The sequence below is a fragment of the Drosophila sechellia genome, chromosome 2R (assembly GCF_004382195.2).
Source record: "Drosophila sechellia strain sech25 chromosome 2R, ASM438219v1, whole genome shotgun sequence".
NCBI lineage: Eukaryota > Metazoa > Arthropoda > Insecta > Diptera > Drosophilidae > Drosophila > Drosophila sechellia.
The window spans coordinates 15,113,756-15,134,068 of record NC_045950.1 but is presented as its reverse complement, the minus strand read 5'-3'; the positions used below and the strand labels follow the sequence as shown (position 1 = coordinate 15,134,068).

General features: G+C 43.0%; 1 protein-coding gene across 1 annotated transcript; it reads left to right on the top strand.

Moving 5' to 3' along the window:
- The first annotated feature begins 3,490 nt into the window (after positions 1-3,490).
- On the top strand, positions 3,491-4,191 carry LOC6609888 (glutathione peroxidase homolog BsaA). Its single transcript, XM_002034502.2, has 2 exons — positions 3,491-3,718; positions 3,772-4,191. Exons 1-2 carry the CDS (start codon positions 3,507-3,509, stop codon positions 4,139-4,141), a joined length of 582 nt encoding a protein of 193 aa, XP_002034538.1. The 5' UTR covers positions 3,491-3,506; the 3' UTR covers positions 4,142-4,191.
- The last annotated feature ends 16,122 nt before the right edge of the window (positions 4,192-20,313 follow it).

Genomic DNA, 20,313 nt, shown 5'->3' with positions numbered 1-20,313 from the left:
GTAAAAGGTTACTGAGAGCACGAAAAAAATCGAATTTCAATATTTTTCTGATGGGGATTTTCCACACACACACACATACACTTCCATTTGTGGCGACCTTTTCAAGTGCTGCAAATGGCAGCAATGGTACAAAAACAAAACAAACAAAAAAAAGAAACAAAACACAACCGCGCACACCAAAAAAGTTTGTTTCGTGGGCCGCAAACAAAAGCAAACAGTAGAAAAAGTTTAGCTTATAAATTTCCAATCAATTTTTCGTGCAAAAATCAAGCGCCCTCACACTCACACACAGGCACAAGCTCAAGTGTTCATACACGTTGTGTGTGCCTGTGTGTGAGTAGCTATTACTTGATTAATAAATATTAGCAGCAAAAATTGGAAAATTCTCAGCGAAGCGTAAAAGTGCAAACACCCAAACGGAAATGCGATACATTTGCGAAATGGCAGGAGCATTTTCCCAAACACCGATGCTTCTCTACGCACACAAGCACGCACACAGCACTACTCACCTACTCCATGTAACTTTTGATGTAAGGGGTATATAAGAATTACCAAAGATCTGAAATAAAGATAGTTTACGATAAAATATACATAGATTTTTAAGAATATGTTGACTTATAGTAAATTATATTTTTACATTTGTGCAAAATGTAACATGTATTTCTTCTTTTCTGCTATATATCTTATTAATTTGTGTTTCTTACAAAAGGGTATCTCTTTTTCGTTTCGTATGTTTTTAGCCTAAAACTTGAACTTGTTTCTGCCGCCTTCGGCTTTAGGCATTAATAATGTAAAGTGCGTGCGTCAAATGTGAATTCCTTGCTGCCAACTCACGCGATTTCATAAACTGGCGACATTTTCAACAAACAATTCTCATCGCCGTCTTCGAGGTGTGTGTTTGTGTGTGTGTGTGTGTGCGCCCTTCGAGGCGACTTGGCGCTCAGGTGGATTTTGGGGAGGAGGAGGCGGTAAACCAAGGGACCCCGAGGAGCAGGCACTTTTCCTTATCAGCTTAAATGTAAATGCCAAACGAGTGCAGTTGAGGGGGTTGGCAAAGGGGGGCGTGACTGAGCAGCAGCTGTTGCTGCATTGGGGATTTGCACATTTATACTCGCATATTGTAGCCCCTCTCCCCGAAAACCCAGAGATCCAGATCCCTCCTGCTGTCTCGTTTTCATCTTCTCGGTTTATTTTTTTTATCTGCCAAAGTTGATTTTTCGAGTGTATTGAATAAAAGTCGATTTTCCACTTCTGGATTTGTGCGCGTTCGACAAGCGTCTTAAATGCGTACAGTTAATACATATCCTTTTTGCATATGTCTGTGTGTCTGGGGTTTATAAGCCAGTGTGTAAGTGGGTGTGCGTGCTCTTGCTTTGATGTGTGAGTCAGTTAAGGTCGTGGCTTATTAGGGGTCCGAAACCTTTGCCGCAGTGCATCAACGCGGCGGGATTTGCACGCAGACACTCCAAAAAGGCTCCCAAGGCGATCCACTATAATTGGTAGCGAAAATCACGCATCCGCCGTGTGGGTCAAGTGGTGCTGGGGGAACTGCTCTAGCAGTTGCTTTGATCTCGGGCGGAAAATCGGTGAGTGCGACTTTTATTAAATGTTTCCCTTTCTATTTGTTTCGGCGGAAAAACACCCTGGCTTTGTAAACTTTCATTAGTTGCCTCGTTAATATTCCAATTGTTGACACACAAAGGCGAAAGGTGGCGGAGGGAATGGTTGGCTGGTTGGATGGCTTAACCTGTGTATAAAGGAATTTAATTAATAACGTCCTTCGTCCTTTTGCGTGTGCAGCGCGGCGTAAACTTAATTAAATGCGCAAGTGGCAAGTAGCAAGTAGCTGGGGCCACAGTGGCAAATGACAAGTGGAGATGCAGGACCAGCAGACGCAACTGGAGAAGCTCAGGTGCAAAGGTTGAAGGTAACACCTGGCCCGGCTAGCAGTAAGAAAAAATGTTAAGGAAACCCTGCTCCTGCCCCACATGTCAAAAGTTTTATTGGCCCAAACGCTACTTTTATGGCTACTGTTAATAGTGAAAAATGGTGCAACAAAAGCCAGAATTATGGCAGATGCTTAGACAAAACCAGATGGAAATGGCGAACTGGGGGAGTTGGGCAAGTTCATCGAGTTGGTCATAAAACAACGAGTTGTGGCTCAGTGACTTTAACGCGCTTCCATCTTTACGAGTTTGGTGCGCCGGGTTTATAACCTGTAACTGGGGGCAAAGTTTATTAAGTTTATGCCAAGTGCATCAAATATGCAAAACCGCTATAGTTGATCATCTTGGATGCTCGATGGATTTGACTTCGAGTCTGACGGAGATGTCTCTTAGCATAATCGCTGGTTATTGCTATAAAACCGGTTGGCAATCATTCTATGCTGATTTTATGATAATCACAATTTCAGCTGTGATCTATTGAAGGTGCTTCCTTCTGTGAGTTAAGTTGGTTATATTTTTCTAATGGGAAAAAATCCTAAAAATATATAGTCCTCTTGCTTATGCTTTTAAGGATATATGTCGTATAATTATGTTAACATAGGTTTTTAAATATATTAAGCCTTTTCCTTCTTGGCTTTATGAAAGTGTGACATATTTTTCTGCGTGTCAAAGAGTTTGAAAAGTGATTTGCAACGAAACTATAAAATGCACTAGCATTTCGGACTGTTTCTAGTGCAGAAGCTTGACTGACGACCGTAAGGAGTTACGCCCATTCCCCGCATTCTAAATCAATTTCAGTTGAACGCCTTTCGCCTGGCATTGATTTATGGCCCATATCCAAACGTCGTCTAAGTGGAAAAGCCGAACCGAAAAGAGGCGCAACTTTACCGAATTATATTTCAATTTTGGCAGCGAAAATGAAACAGAAACAGAGCCATATCGAGCCCACAAAAGTGGGGCGTGGCTGGGGAAAAGATGTTAAAAACTTTTTGACAATTGACATAAAAAGTTTCCTCAAGCTGGCAGAAATTGACTGCCTTTTGTATACAAATAGGCCGAAATCACCAAGCCCACACACACACACACATATGGACAGGGCAAACGGAAAAGCTGGAGAAAATGGTGCCGCGACCATGAAGCGGAAGTAAACACATAAAACGGAAATGAAAATTCAATTATTTCGTTACGATTGTTAAACTTTTTGTTGTTGTTGTTGTTTTCAGTGTGCAACTGTGTGCGTGTATGTGTGTTTTGTGCTCTCATTTCGTGTGGCAGGCAGAGGCCAAAAAAAGTTTAAATTTAAGTTAACGTGCAACTCGCTTCGTGGGTCAGCATATGCAACTTTAGCTCTTTTTGGCCAAATTCAATTTTAGCTGCCACTTTTTTGGGGCATATGTATGTGTGTGCGTGTGTATGTGTGTGCCAGCACCGAAACGATAGGGCCGCACATTTAATTTTTAACAGTCGCTTCACGCAAAATTAGCCACTCGAATCGATTTTCAGTTAAAGCGTTTCCCCAGCTTCACTTTGTGATCCCAAATCCAGTTAGCACGCTAGACTATGTTCGATAAAGAAACTCTTTTCCCAGGCCTTTTGGCTGCAGTGGCCTTGGTGGTAGTACTACAAACACGCAGCAGATTGCAGCAGGATTTGCAGGATATGCGATGGCGTCTAACGATACACGCTCTCACCGTTCGAGATACCTTTGGGAATCCAGTGCAACTCGATACATTCGCCGGCCATGTGATGCTCATCGTCAACATTGCCTCCAGGTAAGAATAATCCACAAAAAGTTCTTAAAAACTTGGGCTACCTTTTACTTCAGATGCGGACTTACCTTATCTCAGTACAACGGTTTACGATATTTACTAGAGGAATATGAGGACCAGGGCCTGAGAATTTTAAACTTTCCCTGTAACCAATTTGGGGGTCAAATGCCCGAGTCCGATGGCCAGGAGATGTTGGATCACCTGCGCAGGGAGGGAGCCAACATAGGACACCTCTTCGCCAAGATAGATGTTAAAGGAGCCCAGGCAGATCCGCTGTACAAGCTCCTAACGCGCCACCAGCATGATATCGAGTGGAATTTTGTCAAGTTTCTGGTGGATCGAAAGGGAAACATACACAAGAGATATGGCGCCGAACTGGAACCAGTTGCCCTGACCGATGACATAGAGCTGCTGCTCGGCAGATGAGTCCGAATAAATAACGCAACATGCGCGTTTCAGACCACTGGCTTCCATAACTGCGACAACTGTGACGCCTTATCATTGGGGATTACTGTTTCTGATGTTGGCATCACATGCCAAGCGATTTCTTTCTGACGGTCTTACCTGGTTTCGCCTGTCACCTTCCCGCTGACTTCTGTCAGTTGCAAATGGCCAGCGTGGAAAGGAGAGTGGCGAAGGGGATTGTGTTTGCTGGAATGCTGACCTTTTGCTCTGCTGCACTTGTCACTCTGCTTTATCAAATTGCAGTTACCGTTGCAGCTTGGCGCACGTCACGTCAAGCATCCGCCCCGTGTGACACAATCGAGTGGCGGTGTGGGGGCATTGAATGCCATTCGACCTCGGGCACAATAGTTTCTTGAAAAATTCGAAAGAGCCAAACACTACATTGGGTACCAAAATTGTGATAACTAAACAATGTACATGCATTATTTAAGTTTCGCCGTTCCGCCAAACCTGGAATTTCTATTTCCCTTGATTAGATTGAAATGTTTTCTAATTTTTAAACAACCTAAAAACTATCTCGCTGTTTATCTGGAGAACACACATTGTTATACTAAGAGGACTTTTGGAGTTTTAACTAATAACTTTTTAGAGCGGCTACGGAACTAATTAAATTATTACTTTGTTTCTACACAAATATTAAAAAACCGCCGAAAATGTTTGTGTTTGTCTTGAAATGCTCAAAAATGTGCTAATGCTGGAACTCTCGCATGGAATGCAGCTGGTCCAAGCTCTATGCGGAATCCCTCCGGGCAGGACAACTTTCTGGAATGCCCCAACGAGTTGTTGCAACCGCAACAGAGCCTGACTCCGTCTGGAGTGGATGTGGATGTCTGTGTTGCAACCTGCCTTTCGCTCCTGTTTGCTGTTCCTGATTCTGATTTAGATTCGGATTCGGCTTCTGTTGCGGTAGCCACTCCTCGTTGGCATGCAAACAAGCGCTCTACTGGCTGCTGCAATATAAAAACGTGTCTGCACACTTGCCACATGCTTACGCCTTTCCGACTGTACGTGTGTATGGATCTCGTCCTTTCAGCTTGCCTGTGGTGGTGCAAGAAAGCCCCCAGACTTTGGGTGTGTGTGTGTGTGGTTGTGTGTTGCAGCGTTGACAGTAACCGAAATTGCCACAATTTGTGGCTGTGTACAATTTGGCCACTCATCAATCTGGCGCATGTTAACCAAGAAACCATTACAAACAAGTCAGACAATATCATGAACGGAGTGAGAGGAGCACTTACATTTCGGGTTACGCAGACATACATATATTTTCCCTTTATTCCATATTTAGTTTTTTTCCGGTTTTTTCATTCGCTGGAGATGGAGCATCAGTTGGGTAATTTTGTTTGATGAACGCATTACGTTTGCATTTTATATGCCGGCTGCCAGGTCGTATGCGTGATAGCTTGTTGGGCGTGGAATGGAAAGGTGGCGAAAGTTGTTTCGCATACGCCATGGTGGCCTCCTCCTTCACTAAACCTGCGAAAGCAAACCAATTTAATTTTTCAACAGAATCGTTGTCGTCGTCGTCGTCGTCGGTGGCTCCTGTGGAAAAGCCTCGGCGAAAAAGTTGGCTTGTTAGTTGGTTTGGCATTTGTTCGGTTGCCTGAGTTGAAACTTAATTAACATTTGATTGATAAAGGTTGCACACACCGGCACACACACAAAAACACAGGCGCAATTTCATGCGTATTGGAGGGTGTTTTGGGTTGTGTGCGAGATTGTTGTCTGCATGCAAATGAAAATTTTCAATGCCGGCGGCGCATTCTCCATTCTCCAGTGATTATTAATGCGAATGTGTTTGTGTCTGCCTGTATGCGTGTTCGAAATTTTAATAAGTATTATAAATTATTGCCAACGGTGTAGTAATTAAATGTGTGCGAGCGTATGAGTGAGTGAGGCCGCGTTAAAGATAAAGCTGAATTTTAGCCAATTAAACATGTATGAAAACCCTACTCACCCCATAATTTCCCACTGAAAAATTCCACCGACATCTAATTCTCCGGCTAATTCATTGCCTAATGCTGGCTAAATATTGCGTTTAAATTTGCATACTAAAATCTCCGAAATTCGCCTGCAGTTGGCATTGATTCGCCTTTGATTTGATTCGAGTAGCGTCAATTGAATTTGGCGATTTTTTTTTTTTTTTGTCACAGTCACTACTAAGCAGCTTAACACGACCCCTTTTCCCACTCCACCATTTCCCAAGCCCTTTTGTCACATGTGTCCGTGCAGTGGGAATTGCAATTTTCTTATCGCTTTTGCTAGCCATGCAAATGGCAAATCGCAAATGGCAGATGGCAGAGAGCGGGCGAAAAAAAGGACTCTCAGGGCGAGGATAGAATGACACAAAGGCCACAAGGATAGCAAAGAGCCAACCGAGCACTGAATTCAATTTGTGCAGTGAAAGTACTGCAAAATGAACAGAGTTCGCTCCGGCAAAAACCTGATCTGGATAAGCAATGCGAATTCGTAGCTCGATTTCAATCATCATTTGACTCACTTTATCATATTAAAAATTTATTGATATTTGCCCAAGCCCATAAAATACTTCAACACATTTGGTCCACAAAAATAAAATAAAACAAAAAACTGAAGCTGAAGTCTAACGAAAGACAAAAAAGCTCAACATACGAAGGAGGAAAATTCAATAAATTGCTTGGCTCGACATAAAATAATGCTGCATTATAGACTTTGGCCGCCCGCGGCAAAGTAACCGCCAAATGTTACCCTGGAGAGCAACCAGCAAAAACAAAAAAAAAAAAACACAACAATAACGACAGCAACATCAGGAACAACGGGGAATCGATGAGCGTATAGACCTTGAATGTCCTTTATCCTCGGCGAGGATACATGGCCCAGGTGTTGCTATTGGATATTTATTTGTAAATATTTGCAAACTAGTATCAAAAAGTTCAAATTATATAGCAAAAATAATTATTCTTCGATTTTTATCAGTTTATAATAAAACCTTGGAATTGATAAATATAAATAAAGAACATATAATTCCAAACAAAGAACAAATATATATAAAAACACATAAAAATTCTACAACATTTTACTAACACAAAGCACCGGGACTGCGTTCGTTAAATGTATAATTTAAACAAATTCGAAAATTCGCAAACATTTAAAAGAAACGCTGACGAGTACAGAAACATTTGTTTACTTTGCAATGTAAACAGAGAGCAATTCATCGCATTTGGTGGTCTCATAATTGTTTAAATTGCCAACGAACTGGAAAGAGTATGCCGGCATCGAGTTGCAGGCCTCCGATTTTGGCCTTATCTCCCGCTACGTGTAATTCAAATTGTCGCCGACGAAACAATGACAGTGTCAGATGGAGTTGGACGGATCCTGGAGGACTTGAGACTGCCGCCGACTGTCGATTGGGGAGGACTCCATTCACGAATCGATTGCTATTTATGTTTTATGAGACGTAAAATGATTGAGCCAAACGGAAGGCGGCAATCCAAAAAATGCCAAATAAAAGCGGGCGCTCGACGAAGGGCCTTGTGGATTGCGGCTGCCTTCTATATAGCAGCTGCAAAAGTTTATCGCCAAGGCAGACCGCATTAAATGCGGGACACACGCATATTTACGCATCTCGACGTCGAGATAAAGGCGTACGTTTGTACCATGCCATAGTGTGCAGTGCTCGGGGAGAATGTCCGCTATCAGGAAAAGCGTTTGCCTGACGTTGATCGAGGACAGCGGCAGGGGGTGGGGGGCTTCCGACCGGGAAAAGCGTGTAAATTACAGCCGCCAGTTTTTCTCGTTTTTCGGCCCCGGCTCTTTGTGTGTACACACTCGTATATCTTGAAAAGTTTGGCGCGTGTGTTGTTGTCATGAAGGCTATCATCTTAACTTGATGTGGTGTTAAGCATTGTTCTTGCCGTTTTCGTTGTTCCTGCACTCAAAATGATGAACTGACAGATTTTGGTGCAAAAGGATCCCTCTTAAAGTTGCTTTAATACTCAGCTTTGACCGTAATCCCCAAAAACTGTTATTGAAAACTCCGCCTCATTAATTAATCTTAATTAGTCAGTTATTTCCTGGCTACATTCATCGATCAAGCAAATTGCGCCACGCACACCACTAAATATTCACTTGTTTACATATATTAGGTTATTGTAGCACTAATGACTAAATAATTGATCGGAAAGTAATCCCGACTGAGCATACAAGAAGAAGAGCCATCAGTCGTAATGCAGCTTTTCAATTTGCTAGACCAAAAATGGCGCTAAGCGGCTTAAAGTCGCACGTGTGTGTGTCTGGGTGTGTGGCTAAGTGAATAAAAATCTTTTTGCACAATTCATTAAACGAAAATTATGCCCCAGAGACGGTGCTGCATTGTGCCGGGCTGCCTCTTTTTTTTTGATTGTATTTGTTTGCGCGGCGCACGCGAGGCATACGAATTTAATATGAACTCGCACAGAGGGCAGAATCCCCGAAAAGGATTCACGCACACATGCAAAATGGAATTCGTCCGGAAAAAGGAAGGAGAGGGAGGCGCAGGGAGAGAAGAAAGACAATGAACCCGAAGGACACCACTGATAAAGCGAGCCTCCTTTTGCCACTTGTTGTTGGGGCGCCTAACAAAACTTTTGCCCGCTGGCACCGGAAATGGTCACGATATAGATAAATACAAGTTGACAGGACAATTTATTGTCACACTTAGCGCCCGGCGAACGCCATTGTTATGTAAAAGAACCATCGTCCGATGGGCAAACGAGCGGATGCTTTTCGGCATTGCGTATACGCACCATCGGCAGCAACTTTGAAGCGCATTCGCATTGACGTCACGTTGCAGGCTTCTGCGAACAGGAGCTTGTGTATGTGCGATTTGATTTGGCCAACAGCAGGTGGCAGCTACACTTTAAAAAATATCACAAAATCTAAGTAAATATAATAATTTATAAAAATAATATCACTTTGTATAATGATTAAAAATAGAAATATTACAATTTTAACTACAAGTAATGGGGTGTTCAAATTAAATATTGGCAATATTTTCTTCCAGTGCTTTCACACCCATTGTGCGATTGTTCCTGGAGTGCACTGAGCACGTGCTGGGGATAAGCAGTGAGGCCATCATCCGAAGGACACGCATCCCTGCTCCGATTCCAGCTTTGGCTGGTTTTGCGAGGGTGCGAATGGTTTTATTGCAGGATGGCCATGCAATATGTATAAGCTGATTGCCGGCAGTCATAGCCCGGCAACAAACAACCGATACAATTACGGCAGCAATCTTAAACAATCATTGACAGCCTCCTCGTGCGCAACTATTGCCAAACAGGTTCGTATGGCACTCACCCACCTTTTCAACGTGTGCTCCGGGTTGTCTTTGCATGTCAAAGGAGCAAAGGAACATCGCCTGGCCTGGCCCAGAGATAAAAGCTTAAATTGAAATTCCAATCGGGTGCTATAGCCGTGCCATTGCCTGTTTTTATTCGCCTTTTGTTATACCAGTCGTTTCAGCAAGAACAAGTCTTGTTTATTGAAACAACGGAGCAACAATAAATTTTGCAGCGCATACTTCAAATGTCAAATGCGGCAGCGATAAAAATGTCTTTATTGTACCGCACCCGAACACTAACACACATGCGATTATACACATGTGAAGTTGGCCAGGACCTGCTGCCCAATGCATTCCTTTTCGGCCAGCTCGGACTTGGACTACGCCAAAGTGTTTGGCTTTGACAGTTTTTGCAATTTATGTTTATTTTCAGTCCTGCACAAAGCATTGGATACGCATAAGTAAACCTAACCGGCGCCAAAATCGCAGGACCCTGCATAAATTAAGATAATCGCGTTTAGTTCGCTCGGACTTTGACTTCAACTTCAGTTCTTGGCTGTCAGATACTCGGCCGCATAATTTATGGCTACGTGAAGTGGCAAAACCTTTCAAGCGGCCGGAACTTTAATTCGGTTTAATTGAACTCCAGCTGCGGCATTCTCGTAATCAATGTCGACAACTTCAACTAAACGTCCATTAAAACGCTTGCTGGTAATGCTCTACAGTGCTCAAAGTAGTTTTATATAATTTGAATAATATCAAAAAGCCCAACTTTCAGTTCCTGCTTTTTCGCAGTGTACTCCTAATCTGCGCGACAGTTGACGGTAAATGAATCCTGTCAGCCATTAATGCCCGCTGGAACTGAACTCTAAACTCTATCATTGAATCGCAATTTCAGGCTCAAACTTCCTGGCGCTAGGGAGGACAGTCCGGACCATTTGCATAAGTGTGTCGACTGGAGTTTGACGAGTTCATTGCAGCACGTGCTGCCCATGCTTAAATCAAATCGGACCCCAGACCGTCTGCTTATTATTTTAATGGCCATTTGAAGTGGCTGCTGTTGTTGCTGTCGGCCATGACCATGCCATGATTTTAATGCCAATTTAATATAATTTTTATGCTCGGCCATTGGCCAGGCTCTAAATACGTGCCAAACGGAACCGAATCGAAACGAATCGCATCGCATCGCATCGAAATTGCCGCAATGATTTGGCGTATTTACTTGTGAGCCCAGCATATCATGCTGGGGATATTAAACGGAAATCGATCGATGCTATTTCGGCATGGGTACTTGGGGTGAAAAGCCAGACTGACTCTCGGCCAGTTCAGACTTTAATCTCCCGTTCTCCACATCCAAATGGGAGCAGCCCTTTTGGGCTTCGCAATTTAAGCAAGAAATTAATTTTGCTCAGTCCAACAGCTCACTGAGTCATGTTAAGTGAAATTGAGGTCCTTTTTTCAATCCTAATTAAATGCAGTTAAAAAACAAAAACGTACCGTTGACTCAAGAAGGCGATTGCAAATTGACAAACTTTTCAGAAACTTTCTGAGTGGATTCAACATGTGAAAGGAGCATTTTTTAATTAAATTTTTCTCACATAAGGGAAATGCCTCTCGTGGTTAGTTTTCACTGTAATTAGCCGAGTTGTTACTCGAATTCAGCCGCATTTCCACCGCCCCTCATTAACATACATTCCCCTAATTGCAGGAGGCAACTTCTTTCGCCTGGCAACTTTTTGACCGTGATTTACTAGGGAGCCCAAACAACTTTTCAACGCTGTTATTAATCAGCTTAAAATATCACATAATTTATGATAGACACCGCAGTTTCCGATGAAAATTAAGAGGCAGAATGACCTTTAAATCTGCATCTTAAACAAAAGGGTCCCTCTTCTATTCTAAAATTAATTTAATAAATTTACTCTTGTAATAATTACTATAAAAATATTACAGCTATGTATTTTAGAAAATTGAGTAGCTCAAGATATAATGAAGATGGTTTGTACTTCAACCACTTCCGTTTGAATAAATCCTTAGAAATATTTTGGTTTGATGCCTTAGCTTTTGTTAAATTGATTGTTTAAAAAAACACATTTAAATAAGTTGCAAACAGAGATCATGACTCTTGTCTCGAAGCACTTACTCAAAGGGTTTGATTTCCTTTCTCAACTCATTTGACATCCAACACAGAAGGGCGGAAACCTACGGAAAGTTCATAAAAAGCAAACGAATGCATAACTAATTCGACAACACACACTCGCTCACACATTGTGCATTCATGTTTATGTGATGAATGAACTTTTCGACACTTTGTGCATTAGAAAGTTTACTAGTTTGGACTTTAGTGGCAATTATATTTACATTGAGCCAACTCTGAGCTCTGAGCTCTTAAGTTTTTCGGCTTTGACGCCGGGCTTAAACAGGTGCCGGTTGCAAAGATTCCTGGGCTAAAAAGTTTTCCAACTTTGAGTTTTTAATTAGAATTTCTTTCCGAAACCAAAACTCCGACGTTGCTGAAATACTCATTCTTCTGCGGCAATGCATCACCAGTAATAATAAATAAAATACTTTTAGGGAATTTCGTGGGAGAATTGAGTGGATAATTTATGAATATTTTGTAATTAACAGGCAAGAAATTTATCATAAATTTCCATATAATTGCATTTTTATGGCATCAAGTTTTTCGCTTCGTTCCTTACAGTCATTATAAATAAGGATGCCGCTTGGAAAAATGTGAAGTCAGTGGGCGTGTCGATACTTCGGTGATTTAAGGTATTTAAAGTTCATACTCATACTCATAAGTTTATTCCTTAGAATGAGGATGTGGAGGTGCTATTGAAATCTGCATTAGAATTCACTTTTTAAAGTGTATTAGGGTAATCTTTATTATTGTGGGTATCTACCAGTTCATAACCGAAGTGTTATGTAGTTTATGAGGCATAGGATACGAATTTCGCTGAACTTTTACCATTTGGCCCCATCTTTCCTCATCGTGTGACCAGTGGGTCACAGTTGAGGCCACGCCCATATTTCAAAGTAACTGATTTTTCACCAACTTTGGCCCTGTGCAAATCTCAAGCTGAGTGCGTCGAAATGTTGCTCATTTATTTCATTTAAATGCGCATTTAAATCTATTTAAAACTCCACATGAGCCAGTCACAAAGCCACGCCGCACAGAAGAAACCGGAATAAAGGGCAAATAAAAGGCAACGGCCAGGACAACGCCTGACATGAGCTGAGGGATTCCTGCTCCTCCAGCACAACACCCACTTCGTGCCCCATCTTTCCCACTCAGCATGATTTAACGATAATGAAGGTATTTACGAGTTCAGCCTTAGTCCGGGACTTGGGCCCCAGCGTTTCTTTTTTTCCGGATTCCGGGCCGAGAGCAAAACTCATCATAATCCAGCGGCAGCAAAAGGTTATCCAAAACACACAGAGCAGCGGCACATTTGGGGACTTGTATCTACGTGTGTCCCGGCACTTGTGAGATGTTCTTGCCAAAACTTTTTTGTTGACGCCGTTGATAAGGACAACAACTACTCAAAGCTGCCAGCTGAGCCTTATGCCCCGGATCCCGAACAGAAACCGGTTTATATATACACATATATAGATATATATATATTATATTTATGGATTTTGGCAAAGGTGGCTGGTGCCAAGCCAGCAGGCGGTACATTGCTGGCCAATAAAACTCAATTTGCCATAAAATTGTTTCACAGTCTACATAATTATAACAGCTATAGACGGGCATAAATTTGATTTTGCAATTTACGATAAGGCCGAGCTCCATTTTCAGTGCCATTTAATATAGGCGAGCGATGAATGTAAAATGTACACAAAATTATTAATATCTTAGTGAGGTAAATTTAATTTAATTTCCAAGGCAAACACCTTTCGCTTATCGTCTCCTCCCTCTCGTTCACACCGAGCTACCTCTCGCTCCCACCTTTCCGCCCACTTACTTGCACTTTTTATTACTCTGTCAGCTCTCGACGAAAATCCTCTTGCCACTGCGCGGATTTCATTGTCCTGCTCAAGGCCAAAACTGTTACCTGTAAAATCAGAGGAGTCGTGCTGGACTTAGAGCTAGTTTGCGGGAACAAAAGCAACTTAACCTGGCCAAAATCGCTTTAGGATGTGGTCGACCTTAGGCTGCCGCTTCATTCTATAAAGAGAAATCATTAGGGGATCAGAACTCGTTACCTGATGGATGGACCGCCCAATATCAACAGTTGAAATTCGTCACAAAACTATTGTTCAAATTATTGCAGAAACCATAAAAACGATGAGAAGTATTTGCTGGGTCCCAAGTTAATTGCAAGTCCTTGAGATGCATTCGGAATCGAAGTTTTGCTTTGCAGTTAAGTGTTGTAAAAGTGGGGAACGAGGCGGCCAAATGGAATGAAAGTGCAACCATCAGCCCCCAAACAAACGACATGGCAAAGACAATGGCTCACTTACGGCTCTTAGACTGCTGGCTGTTGGCCAAAATGCATTTGGACAAGGAAATCCCCTGCTGATTGCCGCTGCTTTGTGGTGGATATCCCACAGCTCGCTGGCATTATCCGAATAATCGCAATCACCAGAAGGATGCTTCGCAACGGTAGCACCAGCATACGTTGCGTATACGCAACGGAATGCCTTGAACGGAATGGCTGAAAGGCATTTCATTTGCGCCACATTTGTTCTGCACATTTTCAATTATAATTATTAACAGATCGCTATTTGGCTTTGACTTCGTCGGGGGAATTATTTGCATTTGCATTGTCTTTTTTTCTGTATTCCCTTTTTGTAACATTTTTTCTGAGCTCGACTCTTTGCGAAATCACCTGAGTAATGCACTTGATGCTTGCGCAATTTCCCTGCTGCATTGTCCTTGCGCGTTCTGTTCTGAATTATTTTCTTTTTTTACTTGGTGTTTTTTGTTTTGCAACCCTCTCCACCGATTGTTGTTGTTGTTTTAAGTGGTTGTTGCTGGTTCTGGGCACTTGTAGTTGCGATTGCCGCTCCTCCCACATTCTGCCAAAGCCATCTTTTAACATTTAATGATGCTGCTTTGTATTTTAATACGCTTTGCCTGCCTGGCGTGCTCATGCCCAAAGCCCAAAGCCCACAGTTCGCGGCCCACCTGCCACCCTCCTTTTTTTGCCCCAACCCAACTCAAGCCATGTTACCGCACCTACCCACCTTCGCTGCTCTTCAGCCAGCACGTGCCATAAGCAGCGCTTTGAAAACTTTTAAGTAGACAAGCCATGTCCATGGAAGCTACGCACCCAACTCCAAGCGACCCACCCTTTCCCATTCTTTCAACATCTTCTATTACTTGTCCTGCCTTTTTTTCGCTTTAAGTTGTCTGCTCAGTTCCAATTTTTCCAGCCGCCTGCCAAGGTGTTTGAAGCAATTTGCGTCGCCCGCCTCGGGTTGCAGTTGTCTGTCCGGCTTCTCGACTTCTCGGCACCCCAGCTTCCCGGTTCTCTGGTCGTCCTGGCCACGTCCTTGACAGCAACTCTTCGGCTTGGCCAGCCCAAAAGCCTTCACCCAACGCCTCTCACGTCGTGCGGTGTGCAGATTGTGCCAATTTCACCTGTTGCCTGCCGGGCGGCAAGGGAATAAATGCACAGTAAAAAAATATGAACATATACGAGTTCACAAGTCAACGCTTTAAATTCGTATATAACCATTATTTGAAGAGTAAAAATCAATTAATTTTAATTTAGAGAAAATAAACAAAATATGAATATTAAAATCCTAAATAGATATTTCTCGCCGTGCAAGACTCTGGCATTTTCAAAAGCGGAAAGTTTTGTGGCGGTTTCTGCGTGGCTCCGAACCTCCTTGATGCGGGGAACGTGGTATGATCAGTGGTTTCGAGGGGGTTCCACACTTAGCCGGAAATGAGGTGCATGTGCTGCGCCTCCTTCTAATGCAATTCCAATTTAAGTTGGCCCCAGTTTCAATGCATTTCGAATCGGAATCGCACTCGTCCCAGCGAAACGGAACAAATCGAAACGTAACAGTAAGAAATGAATGAAAACTTTCTGCCACTTTTGAAATCACAAAGTAATTGCATTTCGAAGAAGAATTGGCGAACAATTTAGGAAATTAAGTTCCGACAAAGTTTCGGCGAAAGGTTTAATGCGCCCGCTGACGTGGATGAAGGGGAACTGGTCCGGGTTTCGTAACTTTCCTCGAGGGCACAATTTTCACCCGGCCCAACCCATCTGCTGGCAAGGATGGTATTGCATCCTGACCTCCTTGAGCCCACTTGCCACTTGGCTGCTGGGGTCAATCTGCATCACCAAATGGAATGCAGGAGGCTCCCTCGCAAATGCAAATGACGCTGCATGGGACACATAGTCATTACAAATTAATTTCACACGTGAGTAAGTCGCTGTAGCTGAAACATTCTAGCAAAATCAGCCAAGACATCGAGCAGAACGAGAGAAGACAGCCCAGGGCACATCGCACATCAGGCATAATGTCAGTCATATGACATTCAATTAGGAAAGTTGTTGCATCTTGATGAGTAAATGTGCCATATAATGTGTGCCAGGCCAGCTGAATATTCCAGATGAAGGTTTTATCCCCTTTCCTTCAGCCAAGTGTCACGTCATTGACGTTGACTGGGGGAAGCTAATACACTTCGCTCATGGAAGGCAAACATTACCGGGAATTCAGTTCTTGGCTTCGAATTTCTTCATCAAAACGTTTCACAGAAAACGTGACCAACAATGATGAACTTAGTAGGCTTGGGAATGAAGCTTTTAAGCTGGGGCTCCAAAACGAAACAATTATTTGAAAGTGTTATATAATTTTTATTTTAAGCGAAAAAAAATATTTAATCATGGGATAAAAATAATATTTAATATTTAAATCACTTTAGATTTGATAAATTTAACATATATTCTCTGCAATCTGAATGTGACTTTTCAGCTGGAACTGTTACACAAGTCAAGGCTTCCCTTCGAGATCCAGTTCGCAAAGCTTAGTTATCGCAGCCCTGGTGGCACTTCCGCTGCAGCTTTCCTATGATACTCCATTGCGAATCAATGGAGCTCAGGTGGGTTTCGGTGTATGTGTGTGTGTGGTGTGCCTGGAAGTGGGAGTGGACAATAGCTGGCCGGAGCTGCAGCGGTAAATCTGCTTCACTCACCTAAATTGCAGCTGCAACAAAGCGATGTCCTGCTCCGACCGCTCCTCCCGCCCATTTATCACAATGGACGATCCTGTGGTGGCGTTAGTCAGTGGGTGTCCTTGCTGAAATTTAATTGTTGCATTCGGCCAGGGACAGGATGTGCGTTAGTTGATGGCCAGACACCTGCTTAGCTGGCACTTCATCTATCCTGTGAAATCCCTTCAGCTTCCTGCCCATCCCTTCCCTTCCTCTTCTTCTTCCCCCTGTGGCTGGACTTTAGTCCTGACTCCCTGGTTCAATCAACTGGCAATTTTTTGTGCACTACTGCTGCTTCTGATGCTGCTGCTGGTGCTGAAGGGACTTTCGGGCAAAATGAAAATGCCAAGAATATATCCCCTCGTTAAATATTACACATCAACAGCAGAAGCTGTTTCAGCTTCTGCTTCAGTTTCCTGCTACTGCTGCTGCTGCTGCTACTGCAGCAGCTTTCACAGCAATGAAAACAACGCGAATCGTTTTTATTAAAAATTTCATTTTCATTTGCAAAAGCGAAAATGTGGCAAATATCAAATATGAGCAATAAATGGGCAAACGTCCATCAAAGTCCTTAAACTGGGCTTCTTCCATTCGGCGAGTGCTACTGGACATCACTTGCAATAATGCTCTTTTGCCGCAGGCTAAAAAAATACCAGAAAAATATATATAAAGAAAAAAAACCATAATAAAGACAAATAAGCGTCCGAGTTCGAAGAATTAAAATAACGCAGACCAGTCGAAGAAAAATATGCGAAAGCCAAGGCAAGCGGAAGTGGAGCAAAGAAAACATAGCCGAGAAAAATTATTAAGGGCAGAAGGAAATGCTGGTTCCGAGCATTCAGCGTCCATGAGGACTATGCCCGATATTAAATGGGCAAAAATCGAAACGGAAACACCGGAAACAAGCTAAGGATACCAGCACACAGAAAAAAAACGGTGCTTTTCTTATCAATTACATTTTGGGGATCATCAAAATCATCTCGATATAAACATAAACATTTAAGCTAAACCTTAGAAATAAATTTAGCTTCATGTAATATTATTTTCAGTCAAATTTTTTACCTTAAAGGTCTGTTTTTTTCAAGTATGCGTTCTGTGAAATTTTTAACACATTAATTGCAGGATTTTTCTGACGGCTTTCGCTGGAGTGTTAGCCCAGTCAAAATGTCGGCTGCCAAAGTAATATGGCAGAGCAATTTTTTGATTAATTTAGAGCCGCGGGCACGGGCTTGCTTTCCGCCGTTCACGCACACACTCTCTCGTGGGAAAAGTGCCTGGTGGTGGTGGTGGTACAGGCAAGGGTAAGAGCGGGAAAAACTCGAGTGAGCTCGAAGCGCCAAGCACCGCACTCTGTGCGCAATTAGCCCCACAATGGCCGAGCGCGTCGAGTGAGTGGCTCGCTGAAAACTGGCTGGCAGCGTGGAAAACTGCCTGGCAGGACGTCGCCAACAGGTAGCAGCCAATGCCAATGCCACTGCCACAGCTACTGCCACTGCAACTGGAGCTGCCAGCTTGCAGGTGCGACACGCAGCCAAAACCCAAACGCAGAGAACATACTCGGCAGCACTTAAAATTTAAAGCGTTTCGAGTGTAATTGCGCGGTTGCCGTTAACGAGCCGCTTGTTAAAGTCCAGCGATGCCAAAAAAAGGAACAAGAAAGGATGCCAGTTTTGACCAAGCCGAAGCTTATATACCCTTATTATATATTTCACAAAACAACGGATGTATACAGAGTAAGACAACTTTAAGATCCAAGAAACATCTCTCCATTTTTTCATTAATTCTATGGTAGCTGTTTGTTATAGTCATTACTAATCTTTCTGCTAAGTTATACGCAGCAGCAAATGAAAACACTGAGTAAGTAGAGGAAAATTAGCTGGAAAAGTAAGAGTGAAAGTAAGCAAAGAATGCAAAGATAATAACTTTATAAACTTAACCTGAGATGCTGATCCTGATCGTAATATTATTTGTATCTATAGGTTAGTAAATTTGTAATTTAATGCTTTCCTTTTAGGGTCAGCATTAAAAGACAGAAAATTTATTGGCCCAGCCCCTTGAGCAGCAGAAGGCAGACAATGTTTTAACCCTGTTCAACGTTATTCCTGCTGATGAAGATGTAGATAGAGCTGGAGGATTGGATTTGAGCGGGAGTGGCGGAAACAGTTGCTACGCCGCTCCGCTGAAAATGAAGGACGTATGCAACTGGTGCGTAAAGTGCATCCGACCGGGACCTGCATCATCATCCCAAAGAGCCACAGAGTTCGACGGCGCAATGCCGCGCTGGCTAAAGGTGACCAGCGACATGGCCATTATAGAACTCGATTACTGGCCAAGGTTTCTCCTTATGCTATTGTTGATGTTGCTGCCATTGCGTTCCTGCCAGGGCATTAATTAACATTTCAATGGACGACCGCAGTGAAAGAATAATTTCACTGCATTTAACTGAACGACCTTAAAGTGCTCTGGAAAAATGGTAACCGCCGAGTGGAAAGAGGTGGAAACCGACAGGCGTTTTTCTGCGCATAATTCAACTTTTTGTGGGGCGAGGAGGAGGCGAGAGGAGCCGGACCCGTGGCATACAATTCGGGGCATTTTGGCCAGAAATGTGCAGGTCCAGCGGAAATTAAGGAAGGCCGTCTGTCTGTCTGTGTGGCCCACCTCTGAGTAATTTACGGACAATTCACATATGAAAACCGCAAAAATCCGATTTTTGCAGGCGTAGGAGACAACATCTGGCCAAATTAATCACAAATTGGAGCGGCTAATTGACACCTGGCCATAAAACCAGGCCCAAGGCAATCGGTCAGTCAGCAAAGTGGCCGCAAGACCGCAGCCTAAACAAACAAAACGGCCCACAATCCACCGAGAGATAAATAAAAAAATAAGGGGAAAAAACAACGTTAACAATGTGCAGCAGCAGGCTCAAAAGGGTGCAAATGGAAAATAAACAAGGTTTATACAGAATCAACATGCGCTAAAGGCGGGTTTAATCGGGGGATGCTGTATTATGGTTATTTTTTAAAGGTTTCTCCTGATTGATAGCCACATTGATAGATGGCCCACTGGAGGAGTCATTTCATTTTACTGCGGCCAGTGGAGTAATTAATATTTACATCTCCCATTGTTTGGCCTTTTTCCCCGGCTTTCTTCGGCTTTCCACTTAGCCGAGTTTTTCCCTCTTTTCTTCAACTTACAAATTACGCACTAATTAAGCAGCTTTCGCCGACTGCCATTTTTCAAAGTCATTCGCGCACTCAACGAGGCCTGGACTTGGGTTAGTTGGGATTCGCATCCTTATTTCGTCCCTGAATTCGAATCAGTCGCTCTCACCTCAGTTTGTTGGGTTGGCAGCGCGCATTAGGCGGCAAAAGTTAATGTGCATAATTAATTCGCTTTTGCACTTTGCTCGGCTCCCCGTTTTGTTTGGCGGTTGCTTTTGTTCTGCCCCTCCCACCCACAAGTCGCATAAATCAAGTTGAAACGCAGATAGACCGCATCAAACGACAATTGTCAAGGTCGTGCCTACGAAAAAGCATCCATCATACGCCCCGTGTTACGCATTTTAATTGCCTTTGCCATCGGAACACCTGCCATTCCTTCAGTCTTAGCTAAAAATTCAATTGGCATTACATCAGGCACAATAAACAACTTCATTTGCAATACTTA

Coding starts and splice junctions, on each gene's coding strand:
- LOC6609888 (XM_002034502.2), top strand. CDS start 3,507: ATGTTCGATAAAGAAACTCTTTTCCCAGGCCTTTTGGCTGCAGTGGCC. Junction 3,719..3,771: donor ATCGTCAACATTGCCTCCAG/GTAAGAATAATC, acceptor CTTTTACTTCAG/ATGCGGACTTACCTTATCTC.